This window comes from Thalia democratica, chromosome 2, assembly GCF_965202585.1.
Source record: "Thalia democratica chromosome 2, ktThaDemo2.hap1.1, whole genome shotgun sequence".
NCBI classification, from domain to species: domain Eukaryota; kingdom Metazoa; phylum Chordata; class Thaliacea; order Salpida; family Salpidae; genus Thalia; species Thalia democratica.
In genome coordinates, this window is record NC_139166.1 from 42161855 (window position 1) to 42186596 (window position 24742).

General features: G+C 25.2%; 1 protein-coding gene across 1 annotated transcript; it reads left to right on the forward strand.

Moving 5' to 3' along the window:
• The first annotated feature begins 1642 nt into the window (after window positions 1-1642).
• On the forward strand, window positions 1643-18814 carry LOC145849641 (ribosome production factor 1-like). The gene is made up of 6 exons (XM_082954642.1): window positions 1643-1786; window positions 11702-11945; window positions 12563-12814; window positions 14997-15204; window positions 16778-16965; window positions 18285-18814. Exons 1-6 carry the CDS (start codon window positions 1660-1662, stop codon window positions 18463-18465), a joined length of 1200 nt encoding a protein of 399 aa, XP_082810768.1. The 5' UTR covers window positions 1643-1659; the 3' UTR covers window positions 18466-18814.
• Window positions 18815-24742: the final 5928 nt, after the last annotated feature.

The window sequence follows — 24742 nt, forward strand, 5'->3', positions numbered from 1 at the left end:
CTTCCTATTAAATTTTTTTATGATTTTTGTGATAACTCAGAATGTAAGCGTTTACAACAGTATTTTAAAAGAAAACAAAGTTATAAAAACTACAATCCTGAGTTTCCATGAATTCAAAAAAAAAAAAACTTTTCAAAAAAAAAAAAGGACTTAAAATACTATGATATTCACATTATTATCACATACTTAGATTAGGCTAATATCAATTTTATTAATCTATGTGTTGTTAACTGTGTCACCATTACTACTGTTTAAAACTTGAAATATTATAAGATTTTATTGATTCACTCAAAATTTTTTTTATTGTGTGCTACTGTTTAGCTCTTAGTATCAATTTATACGGTTGAATGATTTTATTTCATTGAAAAAAGCTATCTTTTGTGCTTAGTAGAGCAAAGGATTTAATGGCTAAACGCGAAGCCACCCATTTAGCCAGTTAAGAACACAATTTTTTAATCAGTAGCTTACTAGTTAAAGTCTTGAACACCAAAACTTTTTTACTCTCTCTTTTAAAAATAGAGATCTGTTATCCTTTAGTTTAGTAGGGCATATTTTACTTATTAAATCTATTTTTTCAGAGTAGATTTTTCACATATTAAATTTTTTATACTGGCAGGGCTAGTATAAATTTATAAAAGATAAATATAAAAAATTATTATAAAAAAAAAATAAATAAACTAAATAAAAATTAATAATTTAAACAAAAAGAAAAAAAGCTACCAACCAAGGGTAAAGATTATAGGTAACAGTGATAATAAAAATATAAATATATGTTTAATTACCAAAACAACAAATAAAAAAACTAATACTAACCTTGATAATCATTGTAAATAATAGCAGGGCTATCTGAAAAATTGAATATAATGTGAAAAAGGTTCTCTAAAAATAATAAATTTAATAAGTAAAGTAAGAGCTCCTGACCTTGAGATCTTTGTATATTATTTTCAATAAATCAAAACATATATTGGTTATGGTCAACTTTAGGTGAGCACCAGTATCAAGCTGAAATTATAATACATGTGATGTCTTATTTAATCATAATTTAGGCTAAAAATTTATATTTTATTTATACATGAATAAAATTAAACTTATATTTCATAAACTAACAAACTTAAATATTTAATTGCTTTTATTTTACAATATTAAGTAATTAAATAAATACAATAATTTATATTTTATATTTATTAATATTGTAAAATAAAATTGATTAAATATTTTAGTTTATAATATATTAATTAAGTTCTTTCTATGTTTTTACATATCTTGTTTAAAACAAAGTATTGTTTTTTTTAGCCTAAAATTAAGGTTAAATAAGACATTGAATGTTTTATATTTCCAGTTTGATATTGGTGCTCACCTAGAGTTAACCATAACCCATATATTACTTCAGTTATATTTGATAAAGAATATTTATAAAAGTGTTTATTAAAATAAAAGTATTACTAAAATCACTACTTTATACAAGTTGAACCTGTTGCCTTAGTCATCTTTAAAAAAAAGAAATAAATTTTATTTAGTTTATAACTATATCATATTTCTTAAGTATATGGACAGCTATTTTTTAATGTTTTATTAGCATTTAAAAGTAATAAATTTTAATAATGCTTTTATTTGTAATTAAAACATCTTTAACCATAGGAAACTAAAATTTGACCAGCAATGTCAAAAAGAAAAGCAGAAAAATCACTTCAAAGTGATAGTGATGAGTACTCAGAAGATAACTATGAGAATTCTGTAAATAAAGAAGATTCAGAAATTGAAGAAGATATGAATTTATCTCATGATGGTAAGTATTTAAAACCTTCAAAGTCTTTAATTATTTATAATAAAAAGTTTATATAGTATTATACAAATATCCCACAGTTACCATTAAATCATCTTGCAACTTTTAGACCATGGGTTGGCAAACTGTGGGCATCATTCAAAGTTTTGTTTCAATTTATTTAACATAATTTTGTTTCCAAAAATATATCAGGGTTGTCACACACTCAAGATAACTCAGGATGTTTTGAATTTTATTTTGACTCAAGATAGTTTTTTTTTTGTAATAGAATAGTTTAAGAAATAAAAAAACCTTGGACAGTTTTTTATAGTTTTTTGAATGAGATTTAGTTGCTATATTTTGTTATTTTATTACCAATTTTGTATAACTTGTTTTTAATAATTTAAAAACCTTAAAAGTTCTTTTTTTTTACTTGAAAAATTTCAGGATGACTCAGGACAGTTTATGGTCATTCATGAACAATTTTTTTGATATAAAAAAAAGGCAGACCTAAACTATTTTAAAATTTTAGTTCTATCTTTTAAAAATAATGTTTTGTTTAATTTTTTTTGTTCAGAAAAACTAGTTAAATATATATTTTTAAACCACATTTATGTCTCTCCTTTTTCAACCTGCCAACCCCTGTAATAGACAAACCTGGACTAATATGAAAGTTTCAAATTCTTTTGTAAAGCTCAGCTTAATATGATTTATGTTTATTCAAAAACTCATGTTAGTTTATATTACAGAAAATGTCATTCTTCTTTCTTAATTTATGTTTGATTTAAGGTATATTTTTTGTTTTTTTAGTTTTATAAGTAAACAAATTGTATATTTCAGCCTTTCAACTATTATCAACTGCTGATATTAATTAAAGCTATAGAGGGTAGACTTTTTTAAATGTTAACATTGGAACTTTTATGAAAGCTATTAACTCTAAAAGGTTCTCACTTTCCTAGATATTCCTTAATTTTTGAAATTTTACAAAACAAAAGTTTTTTAATAAAATTAATACTATGGTTTTGCTTAGTGTTTGACCAATTTTTTATGTAATAATAGAATATTTTTGATTTTTTTAATAATCTGTTTTATGTAACCAAGTAGTGTATAATTTTATAGTTTTATATAAAATCAAGTTATATTTAAAGGGCTCATTAGTTGTGTTATAAATTCTAAGTTTTAAGTTAGACAGACAGTTTGTTTTAATTTATCAACTTTATAGTACCTCTTTATAAGCTTGTTTTTAGTATGTGCAATAATGAATGCAAATAAAATTAATTTGTTTATAAAAATTTTAATATGTTATGTTTATAAAATTTAAGAATCTTTTTTTTTCTTATTGTTATTCTTATAAGACTGTTTAACCAAATCTTTTATTGACAGCTTAGTTTTTAATTATAAATTTTTTCATATTTTTAAAAAGTAAATTTTATTTATCTAACAACTATTTAATAAATTAAGCATAAACTGACCTGTCATTGTTCTTAATGTTTGTAGAGTACAACAAATTGAGTTAAGGGCATGGGGGGAGAGATAAGTTGCTTTTTTTTTTAATTAGTCTTATTTTTACAAAAAACAAAGCTACCAATTTTTAAACCGTTTTCAAACATTCAAAATAACTCATGAGATATAAGTGATCATTGTTAGATGGTTCAATATGTTCCACATATTAGGTGCAAACTAAAAATTCAAAATCTATCTTCTTGTTCAGTTTTTGAGAGAAACTATTTTGAAAATTTCTCAAAGTAGTCTTAGATTAATTTTTTACAACTTTTAAGAAACAGAATTTTATTTTTTTAAATTAATATTTTTTAACTGATCATAAACTTTTTTACCAAAAATCTGCTTATTACTAATTAATCACAATATTGAATAAATATTTCCTGAAAATTTGAAACAAACAACTTTAAAATAGAAGAAGGAAATGGATTTTTATTGAATTTTAAAAAATAAAGAAAAAATAAGCATTGAATTTTTTTTTCTATACACAGGGTTGCTACTTAACCTGGAATTTGACAGTTTAGGCAAAAAAACCTGGAACTATTTAAGTTTTGTTTTTGTTAACTTTTATAAAATAGACAAAATTAAGGCCATAGGGGGGTCGCCATGTCTTTTTACAAGTTGATTTTATTTTATAGAATGTTTTCTAAGGTTTAAGATGCTTTTTATGGTTTTAAAATTTTTTTATGGTTTTAAAAAAATCAAAAAATATTTTTTGAGATATGACCAGTCAAAGTTGCCGTTGGGCTGCATAATAGGTTCCTTATGGGAAGGGAAAACTAAAACAGCAAAAAAAGACTATTTTGTTTATTATGTATCTCCTTCTACATTTTTCAAGCTATCTTATTCAAATTTTCACAGTTTAATCTTTATCCAACGTTTTTTTTTACTAAAAATAACATTGGATCTTATATGAAAGCTTAAAGTACAAACTACAGGTCAGTTTTTATAGAATTAATGAATATTATTTAACTTTTGAGCTATTGTAATTTTTATAAAAAGTTTCCGATACAAACGTGAGGACCGCAAGTTTTTTGAGGTCAATTTTCTAGGAAATTTAAAAAATCACTAAAAACCTATCTTCTTCTTCATTTTTTGAGATAGAGACCTCAAATTTTTAGGAAACGTTCTTTTAATAGTTTAAAAGAGTTTGAATGTTGGAATTTAAAAAATATTTAAAAATAAAAGTTTTAGATAAAGAAAACAAAAAAAATAGGTGTTTTTTTTTATTAGAAATTTTATTTTTCAAAATTGAAAAAATTCCTGCATTCAATCTTTTTGAAATTTAATAATACACTTTCTGTGAAAATTTGAAGAAGATTGCTTAAAAAATGAAGGAGGAGATAGATTTTTAGTGAAATGGTCTTTTTTTGCGCTTTTAGTTTGCGTCTTCCAAATTTTTTCAAAAGGTTAAAAATTTCTGATAGCTCTGATAAAACTCTATAAAATAAGATCAACTTGTAAAAACCAAGGTGGACCTCCCCCCCCCTATGCCCTTAATAAAGTAGTTTAACAAGAATTAAGGGCATAGGGGGGGGTAAACACCCTTTTTTGGTTTTTGATCTTATTTTATATAGTTTTTACTAAGCTACAAGATGCTTTTTACAGATTTAAAAAATTCAAAATAATTTTTGAGATATAGCCGGTCAAAGTCGGAGCCAACAATAGGTTCCTTATGGGAGGCACAAACTAAAACGGCAAAATTAGACTATTTTATTAAAAATCTATCTTCTCCTACGTATTTTGAGATAACTACTTCAAACTTTCAGGAAATGTTCCTTGATATATTTAGAAAATTCTGTCGGAAGGAATTTTGAAAAAAATCAAAAATAAAAATTTTATATAAAAAATAAACAAAAAAAACAGTTTTTTTTTTGTTTTTTTGTTATAAAATTTTTATTTTTTAATTTTTTAAAAATCTGTTCCGACAGAATTTTCTAAATACTGCAAGGAACATTTCCTGAAAATTTGAGGTAGTTATCTCAAAAAACGTAGGAGGAGATAGATTTTTAGTGATTTCTAGTTATTTGACGTTTTAGTTTGCGCCTGCCATAAGGATCCTATTGTTGCCTCCGGCTTTGACCTGCTATATCTCAAAAATTATTTTGAATTTTTTAAATCTGTAAAAAGCATCTTGTAGCTTAGTAAAAACTATATAAAATAAGATCAAAAACCAAAAAAGGGTGTTTACCCCCCCCTATGCCCTTAATAGACTAAGGAAATATTTAAGTAGACTTATAGCTATTTGTATTAAACCAACATAACGGCTTTTAAACAATCATCTTAGAAGAATTTAGTACAAGTTCCAACATGTTAAATAAGTTGCAATACTTACAGTAACTCTTAAGTAATTTATGGGCATAGGGGGGTCCACCTTGGTTTTTACAAGGATAACAATCAAATAAAAGAAAGTTTATAGATTTATAAAGTGCAAATTAAAATGATTGCCAGAAAAACTTAAGGAAGCAGATTTCTAAAGAAATATTTTTTTTCGCCTTAAATAAGTTAGTTTGAAGGTGCATGAAGGTTCAAATTCTGTCAATTTAGAATATATATTTTAGAGCTCTAATTAAAGAGTTTTTGTAAATTATCTCTTTTAGTAGTTTTTTTCAAGTTTCATCTTTTTAATTAGACCTTTAAGAACAATAAAAATAAGATAAAACTTTGAGGTTTGATAAAAAAAAAATTTTTCTTACTTTCATTTTGGTTAGAATTTATATTCTGATATCATATGAGCTTATTGATTATCTAAGTGATCCATTTTTTTATAAAAGACTTCATAAGTTTATGAATTTGTTTTTACTTCCCTGAATTTTAATGGATTTCAAAAGGTTATTACAAAGTTTGCAAAAAAAAAACAACTAGGTTTTTTATATTAGACAAAATTAAAAAGATCATATATAATGTTATTTTAGTTTTTTACGTAGTGCTAGACCAATTTTTAATATAAAAATACAATTTTGTTGAGATTGTACTATTATTAAGGTTAACTCAAATAAATTTTAGGAGATAATATGAAATATTTATTAATTTAGAAATAACTATATTACTAAGTTTCATAATAAGGACTATTAAAAAAAATAGAATAGAAGTTTAAACGTCTGCAAAAATCTATTTGTATTTTAATTTTTATGTTTCAAAGAAGAAAATATTTAAAAAAACTGTTGTATAAAGTGATAAAATAAACAGCAACTTTGTAGTTTAGATCTGTTTATTTTAAACATTGAATGACAAAAAATAAGATTAATCTGTTTCAAGCCTATGAATCTTCTCCTATTATAATGATAAACTAGAATGCAACTCCTGCTCTTTGTTTAACACTACTTATAATAATAAAGTATGAACTTCACCACTCGATCATCAACATCCAAGACAAGCTACGACTAGTTTTGTCCTTATTAGGACTTATCAAGCAGGCACAGTTGCAAGAAACTGCTGTTGAGATCTAAACCAAGCAGGCTTAATTAAAAAGCTAATCCTTTTATTAAAAAATAAGTTAAAAGTCTTTGCTAAAGAATCTACAATAGTATCAATTAAAAAATTGCTATTAAAATGTGAAAGATAAACTTAGCTGAAATAAGTTTTTCTCTATCTCTTAAATACTGTAAACAGTAAATAAGTGAGGGAAAAGTATTTTGCTCACTAGGTTGTCAAGTAAAAACAATAAAACTATCATTTGTAATTTTCATTTTTAGGTTAAATAAAACTTTTAATCTATTATAAGATTATGAAAATATTCTGATTTTTTTCGAAAAAAAATTTCAATACTGTTAGCAGATAAAATTTATTTCAAAAATTTTCTCTGGATTTTTCCTGGATTAAAAAAAAGATTAGTGGGAAATCTGTGAATAAAAATAGTAAATAGATAATTTTGATATTTATGATTTTTGTTATCTTTAAACAATTAAGGGCATAGGGGGGGGGGGGGGGGGTAAACACCCTTTTTTGGTTTTTCATCTTATTTTATATAGTTTTTACTAAGCTATAAAATGCTTTTCACAGATTTAAAAAATTCAAAATTTATTAAGCTATAGCCGATATAGATAATTTTTGAGATATAGCCGGTCAAAGTCAGACCCAACAATAGGTTCCTCATGGGAAGCGCAAACTAAAACGGCAAAAATAGACTATTTTACTAAAAATCTATCTTCTCCTACGTTTTTTGAGATAACTACCTCAAACTTTCAGGAAATGTTCCTTGATATAATTAGAAAATTCTGTCGGAAGAAATTTGAAAAAAATATAAAATAAAAATTTCAAAAAAAAAATTAACAAAAAAACATTTTTTTTTTGTTTTTTTATTATAAAATTGAAAATTTTAATTTTTTAAAATTCTGTTCGACAGAAATTTTTAAATACTGCAAGGAACATTTCCTGAAAATTTGAGGTAGTTATCTTAAAAAACGTAGGAGGAGATAGATTTTTAGTGATTTCTAGTTATTTGCCATTTTAGTTTGCGCCTCCCATAAGGATCCTATTGTTGCCTCCAACTTTGACCAGCTATATCTCTAAAAAATTTTTGAATTTTTTAAATCTGTAAAAAGCATCTTGTAGCTTAGTAAAAACTATATAAAATAAGATCAAAAACCAAAAAAGGGTGTTTACCCCCCCATGCCCTTAAATCATTTTTTTACCATGATAATCTTATATTTAGTCGTTAGATATTTTTCTTAAGTTTTATATTACTTTTTGAGATGTGGACCCTTTAAAATTTTTATAAGAGTGTGAATTGTCCAAGTTAAAACAGTATGTAACCATGGGTTGTGCTTACAATAAGAAATCCATTAAACTCATCAACTTTGGCCTCTTACATCTCAAAAAAATAGTTATAATTTTTTTAATTGTAAAAAGTATCTGATAGCATAGACAAAACTCTATAAAATAAGACCAACTTGTGAAAAATTAGTAAGACTCCCTAAAGCTTTAAAACGAGCTCAAACAACTACTACAGTAAATAAATAATATTTAAGGCATTCAATGTAAGTTGTATGTTTATTTCAAATGACACAATTTACTACCAGCTAGTAATCTTGATATTATTCTTTCAGTTAAGGAACCTTTTGGTGAAAAAAAAATTCAACTAAGCTACCTAATGAGTTTAATTGCTTATTGAAATTTTTAGTTGTTTGGTATTTATAAGAAATTAAAGTAGGAAAATGTATTCTTTATGTAAGAAGTATAAAAAACCAACAGTTTTTAAGCAATTGTTTTCAAAATTTTTCACTCTAATTTCTGCAATATTTTTAACAAGATTGTATGGATTATTGAAGTTATACAATTTTTTTGATTGAAGCAAAGAAAATTTCATAAAAAGGTTTTAGCTACATAGCTTTAAAAAAAGTTATTTGCGATTAAGCAATGTAAAAGTTTCTTTATTAACCTTTGTATCAGAACTTTAAACAATATGGAATTCTTCTATTTCCTTTATCCATACCCTACAAATTAGTGTTTAGTAAACTGATTATAAATAGGACTAGTTTTTTTTACATGAATGGTTTTAGCATTAAAGTATAAGTTGTTTTTTATTAAATATAAACATTTTAAGTATTATCTAGTATGCTTCTAATGTAAATTTTAATCATGTATTGATTTTTATATTTATGTTTTAACTAGTGGGTTTTGACCTTAATGTTTTCAGATATTACAGTTTTCAATGCCACCATTAGTCCCCTACTCCAAGCCATTTTAATTTTCCTTAAGAAATTTATAAGTGTTGATGAATTTATTTTCATAAGTAGATTTTAATTTTTACTGTCATTTACATATTTTGGGTTAGCAAGTTGTAACTAACTCGTACTTTAAAAAAGACTTTATTGAAAAATTTTCTTTAGAAAAACCTTGAATTTCATAATATTTTCGTAGAAGGTTTGAAAAATTTAGTTTTTTCTTGAATTTTTCAAATATTTGAAAAAATAATTTTAACATTTTTATTGATGATTTAAGTAGTTAATAAGTACAAGTATTGGATTAACACTTAGTCAGAGTATATGATTCTTTAAAATATATCATTAAAATTATATTATATATCTTTAATTAGCAAACTTTTCAAGGTATATTAAAATAAGTATATATATTCTAAATGCTATGAAAACGTAGTAATTAACGGTCACAGTTATACTAGAACCTTTCAAATACTATTGTTAGGTATAATAATTAAAACTAACATGACCATATAAGGTTGCTTTAGCATACAACTAGTATAGGTTAGTACAATATAGCTAAATAGATGATGAAAATTTCACAAGCAAAGTTTTTGTGAATAAATTAGTTGATGTAATAAATTCGTTATTGAAAATTATTAAATATAAATTTTATATTGTTGTTCTATTTTTAGTGGTGAATTTTCTAGTTATATTAGTGCTGATTTTCTATAAAGATACTAAGTACAAGTTTATTGTGAATATAAGTTGAAATATTTAAATAAGCTTTTTATTTCAACTTTTTTTTAATAAAAATAGAGTTGGTTATTTTCTACAGTACTACAATATAAAGATACTCATGTATATTAGTTATTGGCAACTAATTTTAAATACTAAAATTTTGAAAAAAAGGAATAGTTAAAGAATAACTTTTTATTATTTGGGTTTAGATAAGTTTTTACAACAAGAGAATATTTTATCAATAATACCTGAAATTGTTTGTAACAGATGTTATTTTTGTCACAGTGGCTATAGTTTGACCTTTTTTAATCTAACAACTGTGATGCTTTCTTATATTATCATTTGCCTGGTCTCAAAAATAATATTAATATAAAACTAAATTTTAGATTTAGAAAATTTCTCGTTTAGAACATAAAATATCTGCTTATACAAACAAAAAGGGTTGCCTTTAATCCTGGAAAAACCTGGAATTTTACAAATTAGGCTAAAAAAAAACCTAGAATTTGAGAAATTTTGAAAAAAAAACCCAGAATTTAAAATAATTTTTACATGTTAAGTTATAAAACTTTGATTTGACACGAAAAATCTATCATATAGGTGAAAAAAACTGTCATCATCAAAAATTATATTAAAAAAAAATTACTTAAAAAAAAATAAAACTTATAGCCTCTCAAATCTTATCTCTGATTCTTTTTCAAAATTTAAATTGATGATTAAATAGTTTTGAATATTGATCTAAAATGTTTTAAACTAGATATGATTTAGTTATACAAAGTTATAAAAAAACATACTAGTGAAACACTTTCTTGGTGGTATATTATTTTTATACCATGTTTTTCAAAAGCAGTTCTTATTCGTTTTTGAAATCTTAATGAGCATAAATAAATAGTTGTAAAGTAAGAACTTCATTTGATTTCAGAGTTTTTACCTTGTTTTTGTAAAATACGTATAAAATAGTACAGAATATACCACCAATTATGTGTCCTGAAATATTTGGTGCGAATGTCACATATAAGTATACCTGCTCTGTAGATCAGAACATCCCCTTTTTTGGGGAGTTCTTGCGTCAAATGTTTAGAAGAGTTGCTGATCACAAAGGAAATGAATAATGCTATTTTTGAGCACTTGCACCATTGTATACATTGTCAAAACTTCAATACCAATAATAATTTCAAAGTCCTTAAAAGGTGTGCCCGATGTGAGCTTTATAGTTTGGAATCAATGCTCATAGAAAAAGAAAAGCCAAAGCTAAATACGCAAGTTTCTGGAAATGGAAAGATATCCCTTCTAACAATGTATTAACTAAATTATTGTTATTAATTTTTGTTTTACTAGCTTTTTTATAACTTTGTCCAACTACGTCATAATTAGTTTTAAAAAAATACCAATATTCAAACTATTTAACATTTAATTTAACTTTTGAAAAATAATCAGAGATAAAATTTGGAAAAATTTAAGTTTTATAAAACTTTTGAAAAGAAAAATATATTTATCTTTAGTTGCAAGTGGTACCTAAATATTTTAAGTTCCTTCTAAAAATACAACATTTAAAGAAGCTTTACAGCAGGGTTTCCCAATTTTTTTTTCAAATTGCTTCCTTTAATTAAATTTAAAGATCTATGGCTCAAACAAGAACACTAAAAAATCTACCATTAAAAGGACCTAAGACCTTTTTTTGCTCTTCATAAACAACTCCAGAATATTTAGTGTAAGTTTCGAATTATAATCTCATGGCCCCCCTTGTGGCTCCTTAACTGAACATGGCCCGCTGAGTATCTGTCATAGCACTCTAAGGGCCTACTTTGGGAAACCCTGCTTTACAGTATCTTATTAATGATTTTATACTAACTAACACAGTGTTTACCTTAAACTAACTTTAAACTAAAAATTTACCCAAATTGAGTACTTTTAAAAACCTGGAAGAAATTCAGATAACCTGGAAGAAATTTCTCAAAAACTAGTGGCCACCCTGAACTAACTAAATGGTAATTATGATGATTACTTAAGTAATGTTATTACTATACTATTAATTTCTGCTAAAAGTTTAAATTCTTTACAGATGATTTGCCAGAATGTGCAGAAGAAACAGAATCTGTTGCAGGAAGTGTTGCACCATCTTTGGCTGAATCAGTATCAATCGAAGGTGGTTGTTTCAGTAATGCTCATATAGATGATGATCTAGCTTCAATTGGTACAATGGATACTCATATTTCAGTTTCAAGTACTTTGACAGACAAAACGTTTAAGATCAAGAATAAAGACAGAAGGAGGGAGCAGTTTATTAAACTTAGAACAGAACAAAGGTGAGAAATTAAACTAAGTTTAAAAATTTTTTCTCATTTTTACTTAAAATTAATAACTACTGATACTTAACATACGTATAAAAAGTATGATTTATTTTATTTAAGCACCTATATTAGATGCATGATTTCTTTGTAACTTATAGTATAAGCAGGGTTGCCAAAAAACCAGGTATAATCTGGAATTTGAGAAATTAAAAAAAAAACTAGGAAAACCTGGAATTTTGAACAAAAATCACAAAAAAAACCTGAAATTTTTAACAATTTTTAGATGTTAAATAGAAAGTTTCGATTTGACACAAAAAATCTATCCAATGATAATTTTTTTGACATCATCAAAAAAAAATTATTGAAAAACACATTTAAAGTAGCTTTTCAGTATCTTTTCAATGTTTTTATACTATTTAACACATTTTCTTACCTTAAACTTAACTTAAAACTAAAAATAAACCCAAAAATGTGTACTTTTAAATACGTGGAGAAAATTTGCCAAAAACATTTGTTTTGTATAAGTTGATATACCTGTATTAAAATCAGCGACGTAATACTATACAAAAATGTAGTAGTTTTTAAGTTACTTAGTAGTTATTAGTAGTAGTTGAAACTCTAAATTTTTATAGAAAACAAAAAATAAAAGAGCGAAAAGAACGTCAAAAAGAGCGCAAGAAGCTAGGAGACGAAGCATGTCCTGGAGTAAGCAAACCTATCACACTAGATAATCACAGAGAAAAAGATGAAACAATGACAGGTATAAATGATCAAGAGCTTTTGTTGGAGCAAGTAAATGATGAATTTGCCTCGTACTTCAATGATGGGAATACACCTAAAATTTTGATTACAACGTCGGATCGTCCCAGAAAAAGGACTGCACTGTAAGTTCTTAATTTTCTACATAACTAATACGAAACTATTAAAACTTTTTTTCTTACGAAAACTAAAAATATATTTCAATTATAATTATAATTATTTTAAGAACTTTCGTTGTAAAAATTAGTTTCTTAATTTTAAATTTTGTATAAAAAATTTTACTTAAAAAAAAAAAGATATCTTATGTTACACCAAGGGGGTCAAATATTATAAAATAATAAACATTGACTTTCAAGTTCAAGCCATATAATATAGAATAGTTTTTATACAACATGCAAATTTTAATTAACTTTTAAGGTATAATTTTTTTATTAGAATCTTCAGATACAAATGTATAAAAGAGTATTTTTTATTACTAATTTTCTCAGAATTTTGAAAAATTTACTTTTTTTCATCATTTTATAAGCAATTATCTAAAATACTCAGGAAACTTTCCTTAAATTATAAGAAAAGTTGTATTGTTATCTTTTTTTAAGTTATAAAATTAGCATTTTGTGATTAAAAGTTATAAATAGTTATAAGTTTAATTTTTATTAAGAAAAAAAAAGTTTTTTATCAAAATAAAATAAGTTCCAACTACAGAATTGTTTTTAAGATTTGACTGAGAATATTTGAGAATTTATTTTTTATTAATTTAGGAGAAAACAGGGTTGATACTCAATCAAGCTAATATAGATTTTTAGAAAACTTTAGGCTTACTCAGGCTAATTAAAATTTTCATGAAAAACTCCGGCTGTTTTTTGTTTTTGAGAAACTCATTATAGTTTATTAAATTCAATTAGATATCTTTTTTTTTTGAAGAGTTAATTGTGTTTTTGATATTTTAATTATGTTGTACTTTTTGATTTTTGTTAATTTTACAGTGTCGATTCTAATTATTTGGTAGTTTTTTTATGTTACAGCTAGCTCTATTTAAATGTAAGTGAAGCATTTTTATAGTCTTTTGTAAGCTTAGAAACATTTGTTTACAGTCCTGCTCTTAGTTATTGAAGTATAAAGTATAGTAATGTAGTATCTGAAAAATTTAGCATAAGGAATCACAATCGATAGGTTTTTAATAATTTTATAAAATAATAAAAACTTTTATATAGTTGAGTAGTTTTTATTGTTGTATGGTATAAAAAGGCCTAATAATAAACATTAAACAAAACAAGTCTGTTTATTAATATTTTTAAATTCATTATTAACACCTCCAAGATTTTCATCTTCACATTAAAATGTATTATATGCACACTGGGTTAAAGATAAATGAGCAGAAGTAGCGAACATTGATAGTTATTTTGATAAACTCAGGCTAGTTTATAGTCATTAAGGCTAGTTTTTTTTGTCTGTAAGATTAGCCTTGAGAAGATATATACTATTTATTAATAAAGTTTTTTTTTTTTGCCTTTTTTATTTGGTATGTCTTTGTATAGGAAACCTATTGAGCTCATCGACTTAGTAATATTATATCTTAAAAACCTCATTTAAATGGTAAATAACGGTAAAAAGCAAATAATGCTAGCCTAGTAAAATATCTTTTAAATGAGATCAACTTGCAAAAATGTTTCTAAGACCCTTAGGTCTTATAATTGTTGAAACATTTTACGTGAGAAATATTATAATTCAATATAAGAATTATCATTTCAATAAATAAAACTAAGGTATAAATAACTATGCGGCAGACAAAAGATTATTCTTTTGAATTAGAAGGCTGATTAAATTTTAATATTCTTAAAAAGTTTGTACTGTTTATAATTTGAGCTTTTAAATTAAGGCCATTGTTGTTTTTTGTAAAAAAAAAACTTTGGACACCCTTATGGCTTTTAATTTTATTAGGTTTTAAGAGTAACGATGTATTATTATATAATACATAAAAATTAGTGAAATAAATTCACTTTTTTTTTTATTTAACGTCAATTTTTAGTATGTCAAAACAAACAAAGTTTTGTAAATATTATAAAGTCTAAGTAAAATATAAAATTTTTACTTACTATGTACTGTAGATTATAAATATCCTTTTTTACTCAATCACTATTACAGAAAAAAATACATATAGCTATAGTTCTACAGTGTTCTTTAAATGTACCTTATTGATTTTAATCACGTTCTTTTATATGATTGATTGTAAAATTGATCCTGTATACAATTTATGGTTGTTTAAAATTATAACTTAAACAAATTTTTTATATTACAAATAAAAAACAGTTTTGTGAAAGAACTTCAGCAAATGATTCCAAACTCCATTGTAAAATATCGCCGAGCTCTAGCACTTAAAAAAATAATACCACAGTGTATTAATCATGGATTTACTGATCTTATTGTTATTAATGAAGATAGAAAACAGCCAAATGGAATGCTTATAACACATTTACCCGATGGCCCCACAGCTCACTTTAAGCTTACTAACATACAAGTTCGTTTTGAATCAATTAGTCTATTTTTATTGTTGTTTAAAAAAAATTTTACTAAAACTTTAGTAGTTTTGTTTGAAACATACTACAACTTTGAAAAAAAAGTAAGTCTTTTTTTCATGAAATCAGACTTGAAGCAATCAAATAATAACTATTTTATTGCTATATAACATAATAGAATTTACAATTCGTCGTATAATATTTTCTATAAATACTTGTTACTCCCTTTGACTAATTAAGGCTGGTTAAAATATATTGTTAAACTTACACTAGATTAAACTTACATTTTTAGTTCAGACTATTTTTTTTTTATTAGTATAAAATAGTTAATAATGTTTAATTTATATGTTTTTTACTAGTAAATATTGTGCCAGGTATATTAGAATCAACTTGTTATCTATGAAATTTAATCATTATTCTGATTTTTACCGTTTGACCAGCACTAGTTGGCAAAAAGTTTGATTAGTTCAAACAAAATTTAACGAGTTTAAAAATGAAACTATAATATCATTACCAAAGTTTGTTTAAAAGTTTTAATTTCAAAAAGAAGTTTGAAATATTACGAATATGTCGAGTATTTGAAATTTCGATGAAAAATTTGCGGATTATATGATTTTATTTAAATTTTGTTATAAAAGTTGATATGCCTCGATATAGACTGGCTAATAGTTTTTAATTAAGCATTCAAAAATGTGACAATATTAATTTTTGTAAAAAAAATGTTAAACCTCCCTAATAGCCTAAATAGGCTACGTTGTTTCATCTTGCTAAAAGCTCAACTTGGCACCGACAAACAAGGGTTAGGAAATTTTCAGTCTAAATCGAGGCATGTCAGTGTAATATTGCACAATTTTGCGAAAAACCCTGACTTTAAATATTCAATATTTACTCAGCGATAAAAATTTGAGCATTCTGGTAAAAACTGACTCCGTAGTGACTAAAGATCTTTGTTATAATAAGCTACAAGTGCAACACAATTATTTAAAAATAAATCTCATACGATGAATGTTTTTACCTTACACTTTGCATTTTTGCATCTAGCTCCAATAGCTGGTGAGCATGCTTTAACTAAACAGAATTTTTTAAAAGTAGTGGGACAAGGACTTGGTTTTTGTTTTGGTGTTAATTTTAAAGACAAAAAATATTTACAATGAGGCTCTAAATCTGATAAGTAGTACTGTAGTTACTATTGCACTATTGTTTTATGTTTTATCGCATATGTTGTTTAAAATATTATTTTTTACTAGTTAGTACAAATATTTTAAATAAATACGGCCTGTGATTAAGTTTTTCTAAGAAAATTAGCCGGTACCTGCAAAAGCCTGTCAACCCCTGATTCAAAGATTAATTGTGTGTAAAATTTGGTAAAAATTTCATGACTATGTTGTTATAATTAAGTGGTTAAACAATTTTCGATTGTATGACAGCAAAATTTGTTAAATAAACCTATGCTAAGAGTAAACAGTTCAAGAAGACAGAGACTTAGATTTATAAACAGCTAACATAGTCTTTTGTTCAATGGTTTGGTAACCTAAACTATGTTTTAAACAATAATCTTTTTTTTTTAATTTTTAGGCTCGTAAAGAAATAAAAAACTCTTCTAATCCAAGTGAGCACAAACCGGAGTTAATTATGAGCGGATTTGCAACAAGGTTAGGCTGTAGAATTGGCAGAATGATTTCTGCTTTGTTTCCCCATCAACCTGAATATAGAGGCAGACAAGTCGTTGCTTTCCATAATCAACGTGATTTCGTTTTTGTCAGGTAAAATAAGCTTTTTTTTAACTTGGTAAAAAAAAAATATTAGGTTAATCAATAGTTTTAAACACTTTATTATTTTTTTCTATACTTTTTGAGAACTGACCTGTTATTTTTTTTCTAAAAGATAATTTTATAAATGAAAAAATAAATTTTTGTTTCAATAAAACAATTATATCGACATTATGATTGACGTTATGTAAAACATAATTCGCTCTCTTGTGATAAAATTATTTAGGGTATTTAAATTTAAAAGTTCAATGTTTTCGTTTTCACTAGTTTTCATATCAATTTTCTACTTTTTATATAAAAATATGTAAAATACTGCAGTAAACACCAGATTTTTTTTAAAACAAGCCTTTTCAGCCTGTTATTTCTATTTGACTAATGGTTGTTATTTTGTCCATTGAAATGAGTAGTCTTTTTAAGCCAATAAAGTATTCAATTACTGAATCTGAGTTGCTTTGATTTCTAACGTACCTTGCATGTTGTGTCTTAATGATTTAGTGCCCTGATAATTTCTGTCTGAAAATAAACACAAATGTAAGGGTGTCTATTTAGTCTTGAATTTAGAAATTTAGGCAAAAATAACGTGGAAAAACCCGAAATTCGATACTTTTTGTAAAAAAACCTAGAATTTTGAACAATTTTTACTTGTAAAATAGTAAAGTTTTGATTAGATAAAAAATAACTATTATGCTCAAAATCAAACATATTATTTATAGTTTTATTTATTGTAAAATACATTTAAAGGAGCACTACAGTATTTATTCAGTTGGTTTATACTGTTAAATATAACTTTATACCTTAAATTCAAAATTATACTAAAGAGACAAGAGGAATAGTTCTTTTAAAACATAGAAAATGTTTCTACAAAATCAATAGCCTAGCTGACGTATATGTTTTTCAATAGTTTAAAATATACTTCTATGAAATATATTATATTAGCAATCGTAGAAGCTTTGTTTAAGACTTAAATTGTAAAGTTCTGCTATAGAGCAGGGTTTTTAAAAGTAGGCTATATGGTCCCCTTTGGGGCCATAAGCAGCATATGGGCTAAAGGGGGCCGTTAGTAGTAAAGGTGCCACAGGTGAGTCATGAGACTGTAATTTGAAGTTTACCCTAGATATTTTGGAGTTGATGATGTATAGCAAAAAAATCTCAGATGTAATTAATTGTAGTTTTTTTAAATGAATTATGTTGTAAAGGGGCCGTAGCTTTTTTATTTCTTTAAAGGGGCCTTATGAAAAAAAGTTTGGGAAACACCGTTATAGAGAATAAGTATGTGTGTGTTTTCTTTGGTAAACTAAAATTAAACTTTTTAGATTCAAAAGGTACATATTCAGAAAAGATGGCACAAAAGTTTGTTTGCAAGACATCGGCCCAAGCTTCACCATGAAGTTAAAGTCTCTTCAAAAAGGAACTTTTGATTCGAAATACGGAGAGTTTGAGTGGATTCATAGGCCAAAAGTCATGGACAAAAGCCGTAGAAAATTTCACTTATAAAAAATTTATATCAGTTTTGATGATTTAGAGAAATATTTAGGTTATTGTAGTTGAATAAATGTTTATAGTTAATTGACCTTTTGTTTGTCATAAAAATATATAGGTTTTGAAATGAAATATTTACTTTAATACTTGAAAAGAATTTTTAACTGCAATAATAGCATGCTGTTTGTAAATCTTATAGTAAGTAATTTTAAGTTGTAGTTTATTCTAACATGTATTGTTATCCGAGTTTTTTCACATTAAAATGTTGTTATCTCCAATTTTTTAGCTGGTTACATTTCACTTAAATATTAATTAGGTAGCTATTAGACTTTCTACAAAAACTGCGCATTTATTATTGTATTATTTCATGTGCATTGTTGGACGCAAGCATCAAAACCTGAGCCACTTAAACAGGACACACAAAAAGAAAAGAGATAAATAAAAATGAAATATATTCATGTTTTTTAACAACAATTAAAATAACATAGACAACATTCAATGCATAAATATCTAAATTAAAAAAAAATTAAGCTTATGTGTTTAAATTAAAAGCAATAAAAGTATTGGCGAAAGTTTACAGAACCGAAGTCTAGACTTTTTTATGCTGTGAGACAAGTTCAAGTTAACATAAGGTTTGATCACAATAGTTAGATCATCAGAGCAGAAGCCTTCTGAATAGACTTAGGTTTAGTTCTTCTCTTTAAAAAAAATATTTAAAAGTTGGTACACTCAAAAAGACAATTTTAAATTTTATGTTTTTTTTTTATAGAGAAAATACATTTAAAAGGATAAATTTCTAGAATAATAATTTATAAAATATAACTCCTTTGTACAAAATTAATAATAGTAAATAAATAATTTGTAGCGGGAGGCGTCTGGAAATAAAGATAATTAATGCTAAATGTAAAGAAAAAGATCAGTAATTAATTTAGATGAGTTAGAAAATTAATATATTAATTAAAAACAACTTTTTAATGGAGAATGTTCAACCCTCCCATACGATACCACAATGTGTGATAATTTCTGTAGAAAAATAAATTTTGTCACTGACCGGTTTTGAATCATGTTTACATGTATTTGTTATTATTATTTACTCTCCATTCATGATTAACATGTTAAAAACTGATTGAAAAAAATTTATATTCGCCATTAATTAATTTATAAAGAGTCAATAAATCAAATTCCAATCTTCAGTATTCCACAAATTTTGATTTTTACTTACTTTTTGTTTGCTATAGTTTATTGAACGACAAAAAAAGCTCAAAATACTTTGTCCTTGCACCTGGTGAATTAACAACTATTTTGTTATCTAATCGTACACAACGGATACCTTTAAATGTCTTGCCAAGGCCATTTTTTTTGGCGTACTTATCAATTAGTGTTAAGTTCGCACACGTCCACTATAGAAATTAATATATCTACATAACTCTCGACTAAGTATATTCTAAAAATACTAGCTGAAAATTGTTCAGGACTATAACTGTTGTTATTTTGTCGATCTTGTATTTAAAGCTTAAATTTATTTTAAAATCTTTCACATTTCAAAGTACAATGTCATGTTCTACACTAATACTACATCATTTGATATTAGTTAAGTGATTTCTTAATTTAGGTTTATGATAAAATATATTGTTTATTGAACGACAAAAATGAAGTCGCTCAAACTATTTGATCCTAGGACCTGGTTCACGAAAAAACCTTTCGGTTATCGAGTCTCACACCACTTGGATACCTTAAACGTCTTGTCCAGGAGTTACAAATAGTTACTAAAAAATATTGAAATAGTTTTTTTGGATGAATTTTAATTGTTAATTTTTAGGTCAGTTAAAACTTAAAGTTAGCAAACTAGTTTACTAGGAATTCTAATATGATGAGAGATAAGTATAAAAGTTTTAGTATAAATAAAAGTAACCAAATTAAATTTCGTTTAATTTTTGCCAAAAAGTTTAAATATATTAGTAGTATAACGTACAGTGAAGACTTCAGGTTACAAGACGTTAAAGGGTATCCAAGTGGAGTACGACTCTATAACCGAAAGGTTTTTTCGAGCACCAGGTCTAAGGACCAAATATTTTGATCATTTTTTTGTCGCTCATTAAACAATATTTAAAATATTATCACTTGGTATTTACACTTTAAATCAAAATTACTATAGTTTTAGAAACACCTTGTATCTTTGATATAAAAGATTAAGAAAGTGTCTCGTTGTTAAACAGGATGAACAATAATCTAATAATTCATAAAATATATGGTTATGGTCTTAGAAATGTATGTTTTAAGCATGTAATATTAAGAAAGCTTATGATAAAAATAATCAATATTTAAAATAGTTACGAGATTAAAACAAAATGTTTGTTTGGATGCTGAAGTTTCGCAGACATTCAAAATCAGGTACTCGCGTATTTTGGACACTTTTTCGCAATAGTTAAGTTTTTGAAAAACCTTATTGTACTGGACAAGACGTTAAAAGGTATCCATGATGTGCCACTCGATAACAAAAAGGTCCTAGGACCAAACTTTTCGAGCGTCTGTTTTTGTTGTTCAATTAACTATAATGGAGCTTTTAATTCTTACTTATTTAAGACAAAAATGTCGTATAAGATTCGTCTTGCTTGGTAGATATGAAATTTTGTTTAAATGAAATTATCGAATTTTATGATCTAAAACTTTTTTTTTTCGTGTTTGTTCTATATTAAAAAAAACAAGTTTCTTAAAAGTTTGATGGAACTAACAATTTTTATCAAATTTAGACAAAAATATTTCAAACGATTCGTCTTACTTTTTAGATACGACATTTTGTTTAGATTTAAAAAAACAGCAAAGATTATACTTTTTGACCTAAAAGTTAAAATAACTTTTTCTTGTTTTTTTTAATTTTTTTTTAATATTTTTCCTTTAAAAGACTATCTTTTTAATAAAATTACATAAGACAAGAGGAGCTTTAATTGAGTTTGACTGAGTTTTTTTAATTTCAAAGTTGATCAGACTCTTTTGTTTCAATAGGATCGAAAATGTATTTTTTCGTTGTTTAAATACTGTAAAACATTAGATTTTTACATAAATTATTGATATTTGTACAAAATTGTTTTTACTTACAAACAGTCTCCAATAAATGTCAATAAGTTGAAAAATAAAAAAATCATTATTGCTTCATACATAAAAATTTTTTGTGGTTTTTTTGCTCCCACGGAGTTTTTTATATAAAAACGGATAGACTTAAGCCTTATATTTGTTTAAATTATACATAACCAATAAAATTTACCAAATAAAAAATGTTTTAATTCTTTTAAATTAAATAAATTTAAAAATACCCGTTTAAAGACATTTGGGATACTTCGTGAGTAGTTAGTCTTTCTGTTTTAATTTTCTTATAGTTTATTGAACGATAAAAAAGGCGCTCAAAATTTTTGTTCCTTGGACCTGGTGCACGAAAAACCTTTCGGTCATCGAGTCGCACACCACGGACACCTTTTAATGTATTTTCCAGGTTGTCTAATTTGTTAGCTAAACTTTGAATTTATTTTATGGAGAACTACTCCATCGCGACAGCAAACTAAGAATTAAAAAATTATGTTTATAATTTTGAGTACTAGTAACAATCACTTAAGTATACCGATATTAAAAGGTGACACTAGCGTAAAGTTTGGAAGTTTTAACTCTTGTTACATTTAAATATCTAGTAAAGTTAGCTTTAAGTTGAAATAACAAGTTTTAAGTTAAACTTTTATTCCGATGAAAATTTTTCAATTAAGCTTTGGTAGTGATTGAGTATTTTAAAAGGCGAAACATCAACATTTAGTTAAAATAAAATTTTTAAGAAATAATAGATATACCACTACAGCAATTCTGTGATCGATAAATTGTTAAGTTTCATTACTTCTTAGTGAACATATCTAAGTAAGAAATAAGATTTACCAATAATAAGAAAGTTTAAGTATGCAAAAATATATCATTCTGAAATGCATGCGGAAAACCATTTTAGTATAGCCGAAAATTGTAAAAATTTAATAAGAAACATGATTTCAAAAAAATGTTCAAATTTTTTCAGATACATATCTTTAACTCCTCGGTATTATTTTTCCAAGCGTTTTTGATATTTTCTTTGTTGGAATTTTTTTCTCCATATATAATAACTTTCTTAGATAATTATGCACAATATTTAAAACAGCTTTCTTTAAATTTTGAACTTATCATTAGCATAACTAGCTTTGTCAAAATGTAAACTAAAAAGTGAATTAAGGATTGTTTTTTGATCTAAACGTATTGAACACTAACAATTTTGAAATAAATGATATTTTGAACTACAGTCCCCTCTCGTGAATCTACGCATACTATGTCCAAAGCAAAAGTGCGCAACTAAACGAGAGAACGTAACTAAATGAGAAGTAGCAAATTTATCTACTATGTTTGCTGTTTTTTTAGGGTAGCTTCAAATTTCCACTACTGTTTTTGAATTACTTGAAAATCATGCAACTTATTTGCATATTTGCTGAGTCAGCGATTTTTTTTTTCTTAGTTTAGTTTTTTATTTAAATAAGTAAATTTTAATTTTTGATTTTTTTTATATGTTTGGGTAAAGTGGGTTAGGGTTAAGGGTATAAATTAAAAAAAAAATTAAAAAAAGCTTTAAAAATATTTTGATGACTCAGCAAATATGCAAATTAGTTGCATGATTTTCAAGTAATTCAAAAACAGTAGTGGAAATTTGAAGCTACCCGTTTTCTTATGATGCATTTGATTAAATACAGGTTGGGGACGTACTAATTTTTTTTTGTTTATAGAAATAGTTTTCATTAAAGTTGTACAACGATGACTTCATAACTAAAACAAAAAAAAATTAATATCTGCACTTTAGATTTGCTACCTGATATGCATTATAATAGTTCAATCTTACTTTTAAGTCTACACCTTTAAGCTTGAAATAACATATTATTGAGTAGGTAAAACATAGAGATAATTATAGTGTTTATAAGCGTCGGGCTAAATCCTTTTTTTGGAGAACTGTCAGTTAAAATTCTTACAAATCTCTGAATGTCAGTATTTTTCTGTTCAAAATTAATTTTTTTTAGTTACAATGCTTATTTTTAAATTTCTTTTTTGATAAGTAAATAATCTTGTTAACTTAATTTTACTGAATACTTTGAATTGTAAGTTTTTCAGTTAAATTACATAAAAATGTCTGAGTTTCTTAAAACAAACTTGATTCATATTACGAAAAGACCATTAAACTGTAAAAATTCTTCTTAATAAATATTTGGGTTTTACAGACAAGAAGCCAAGTATAAAAGGTTGAAAATTTCGGAAAGAGTTTGGGAATTTATTTGTTTTAAGTAGATATTATTAACTTCCTCACCATACTTTTCAATCGATACATTTAAGGATTATTTGCAAAGAGGTATATATAAATCTAGTGATAGGGAAGTATCATATAGTGTGTGTATCAGTGTTGATTAATTTAGGTTATTATGAAAATTAAGAATACGTGAGATATAACTCTGAAAAAAAAGTTAACATGACTGTAACAGTTACATAACTATTTCTTATTTATACCCTTATTTCTAACTCGCCTTACCCAAAAATTTTTGAAATTGATTAAAAATAAAGTTTTAAAAATTAAATTAAAAATGTCATGAAAATAAGTTTTTTGCTGACTCAGCAAATACGCGAATCTGACTTCATGTATACTAGCCTCTAAAAAAGGATATGTTAGTCTATAAATACAAAACTTTGCGTATGGACCCTATAATTGTTACTAAATTTCAATAGAATTAGTTTTTATATAACGAAAATCTTACATATCTTAATAATATTTTGTTCAAATTCCCTGTTGGGTTTTAATATTTCAGTAATAAAAAAGCAACTTAACAAAGTTTTAAATCTATCTGGCCAACCTTATTTTTTACGGGTATTGCTTATAAACTGTTACAAAATTACTCAAAATAAACAAAACAAAGGCTTAACATACAGTTTGGTACAAGTTAGTTTTTTTTATAGTCAATAAATATATCTACATTTTTCAGTCAGTTTGAGTTTTTATTGTCATTTTGTACGAATAAGTTTTCACAACTTAATAACTATCGTTTTTATTAAAAAGCAAATCTCTTTAAACGTTCAAAAATAATAAGACATAAAAAAGTTATTCATTAAATTAAAAAAATCATAGTAACTAAAACAAAAGTTACTTTTAAATTCAGAAAAACAAAAATTACAATCATCTATCTTTAAAATTTAGTAAAAAGTGAAGGACAAAATTTACATAACAAAAACTATTTTCATAGATTATATTTTGATA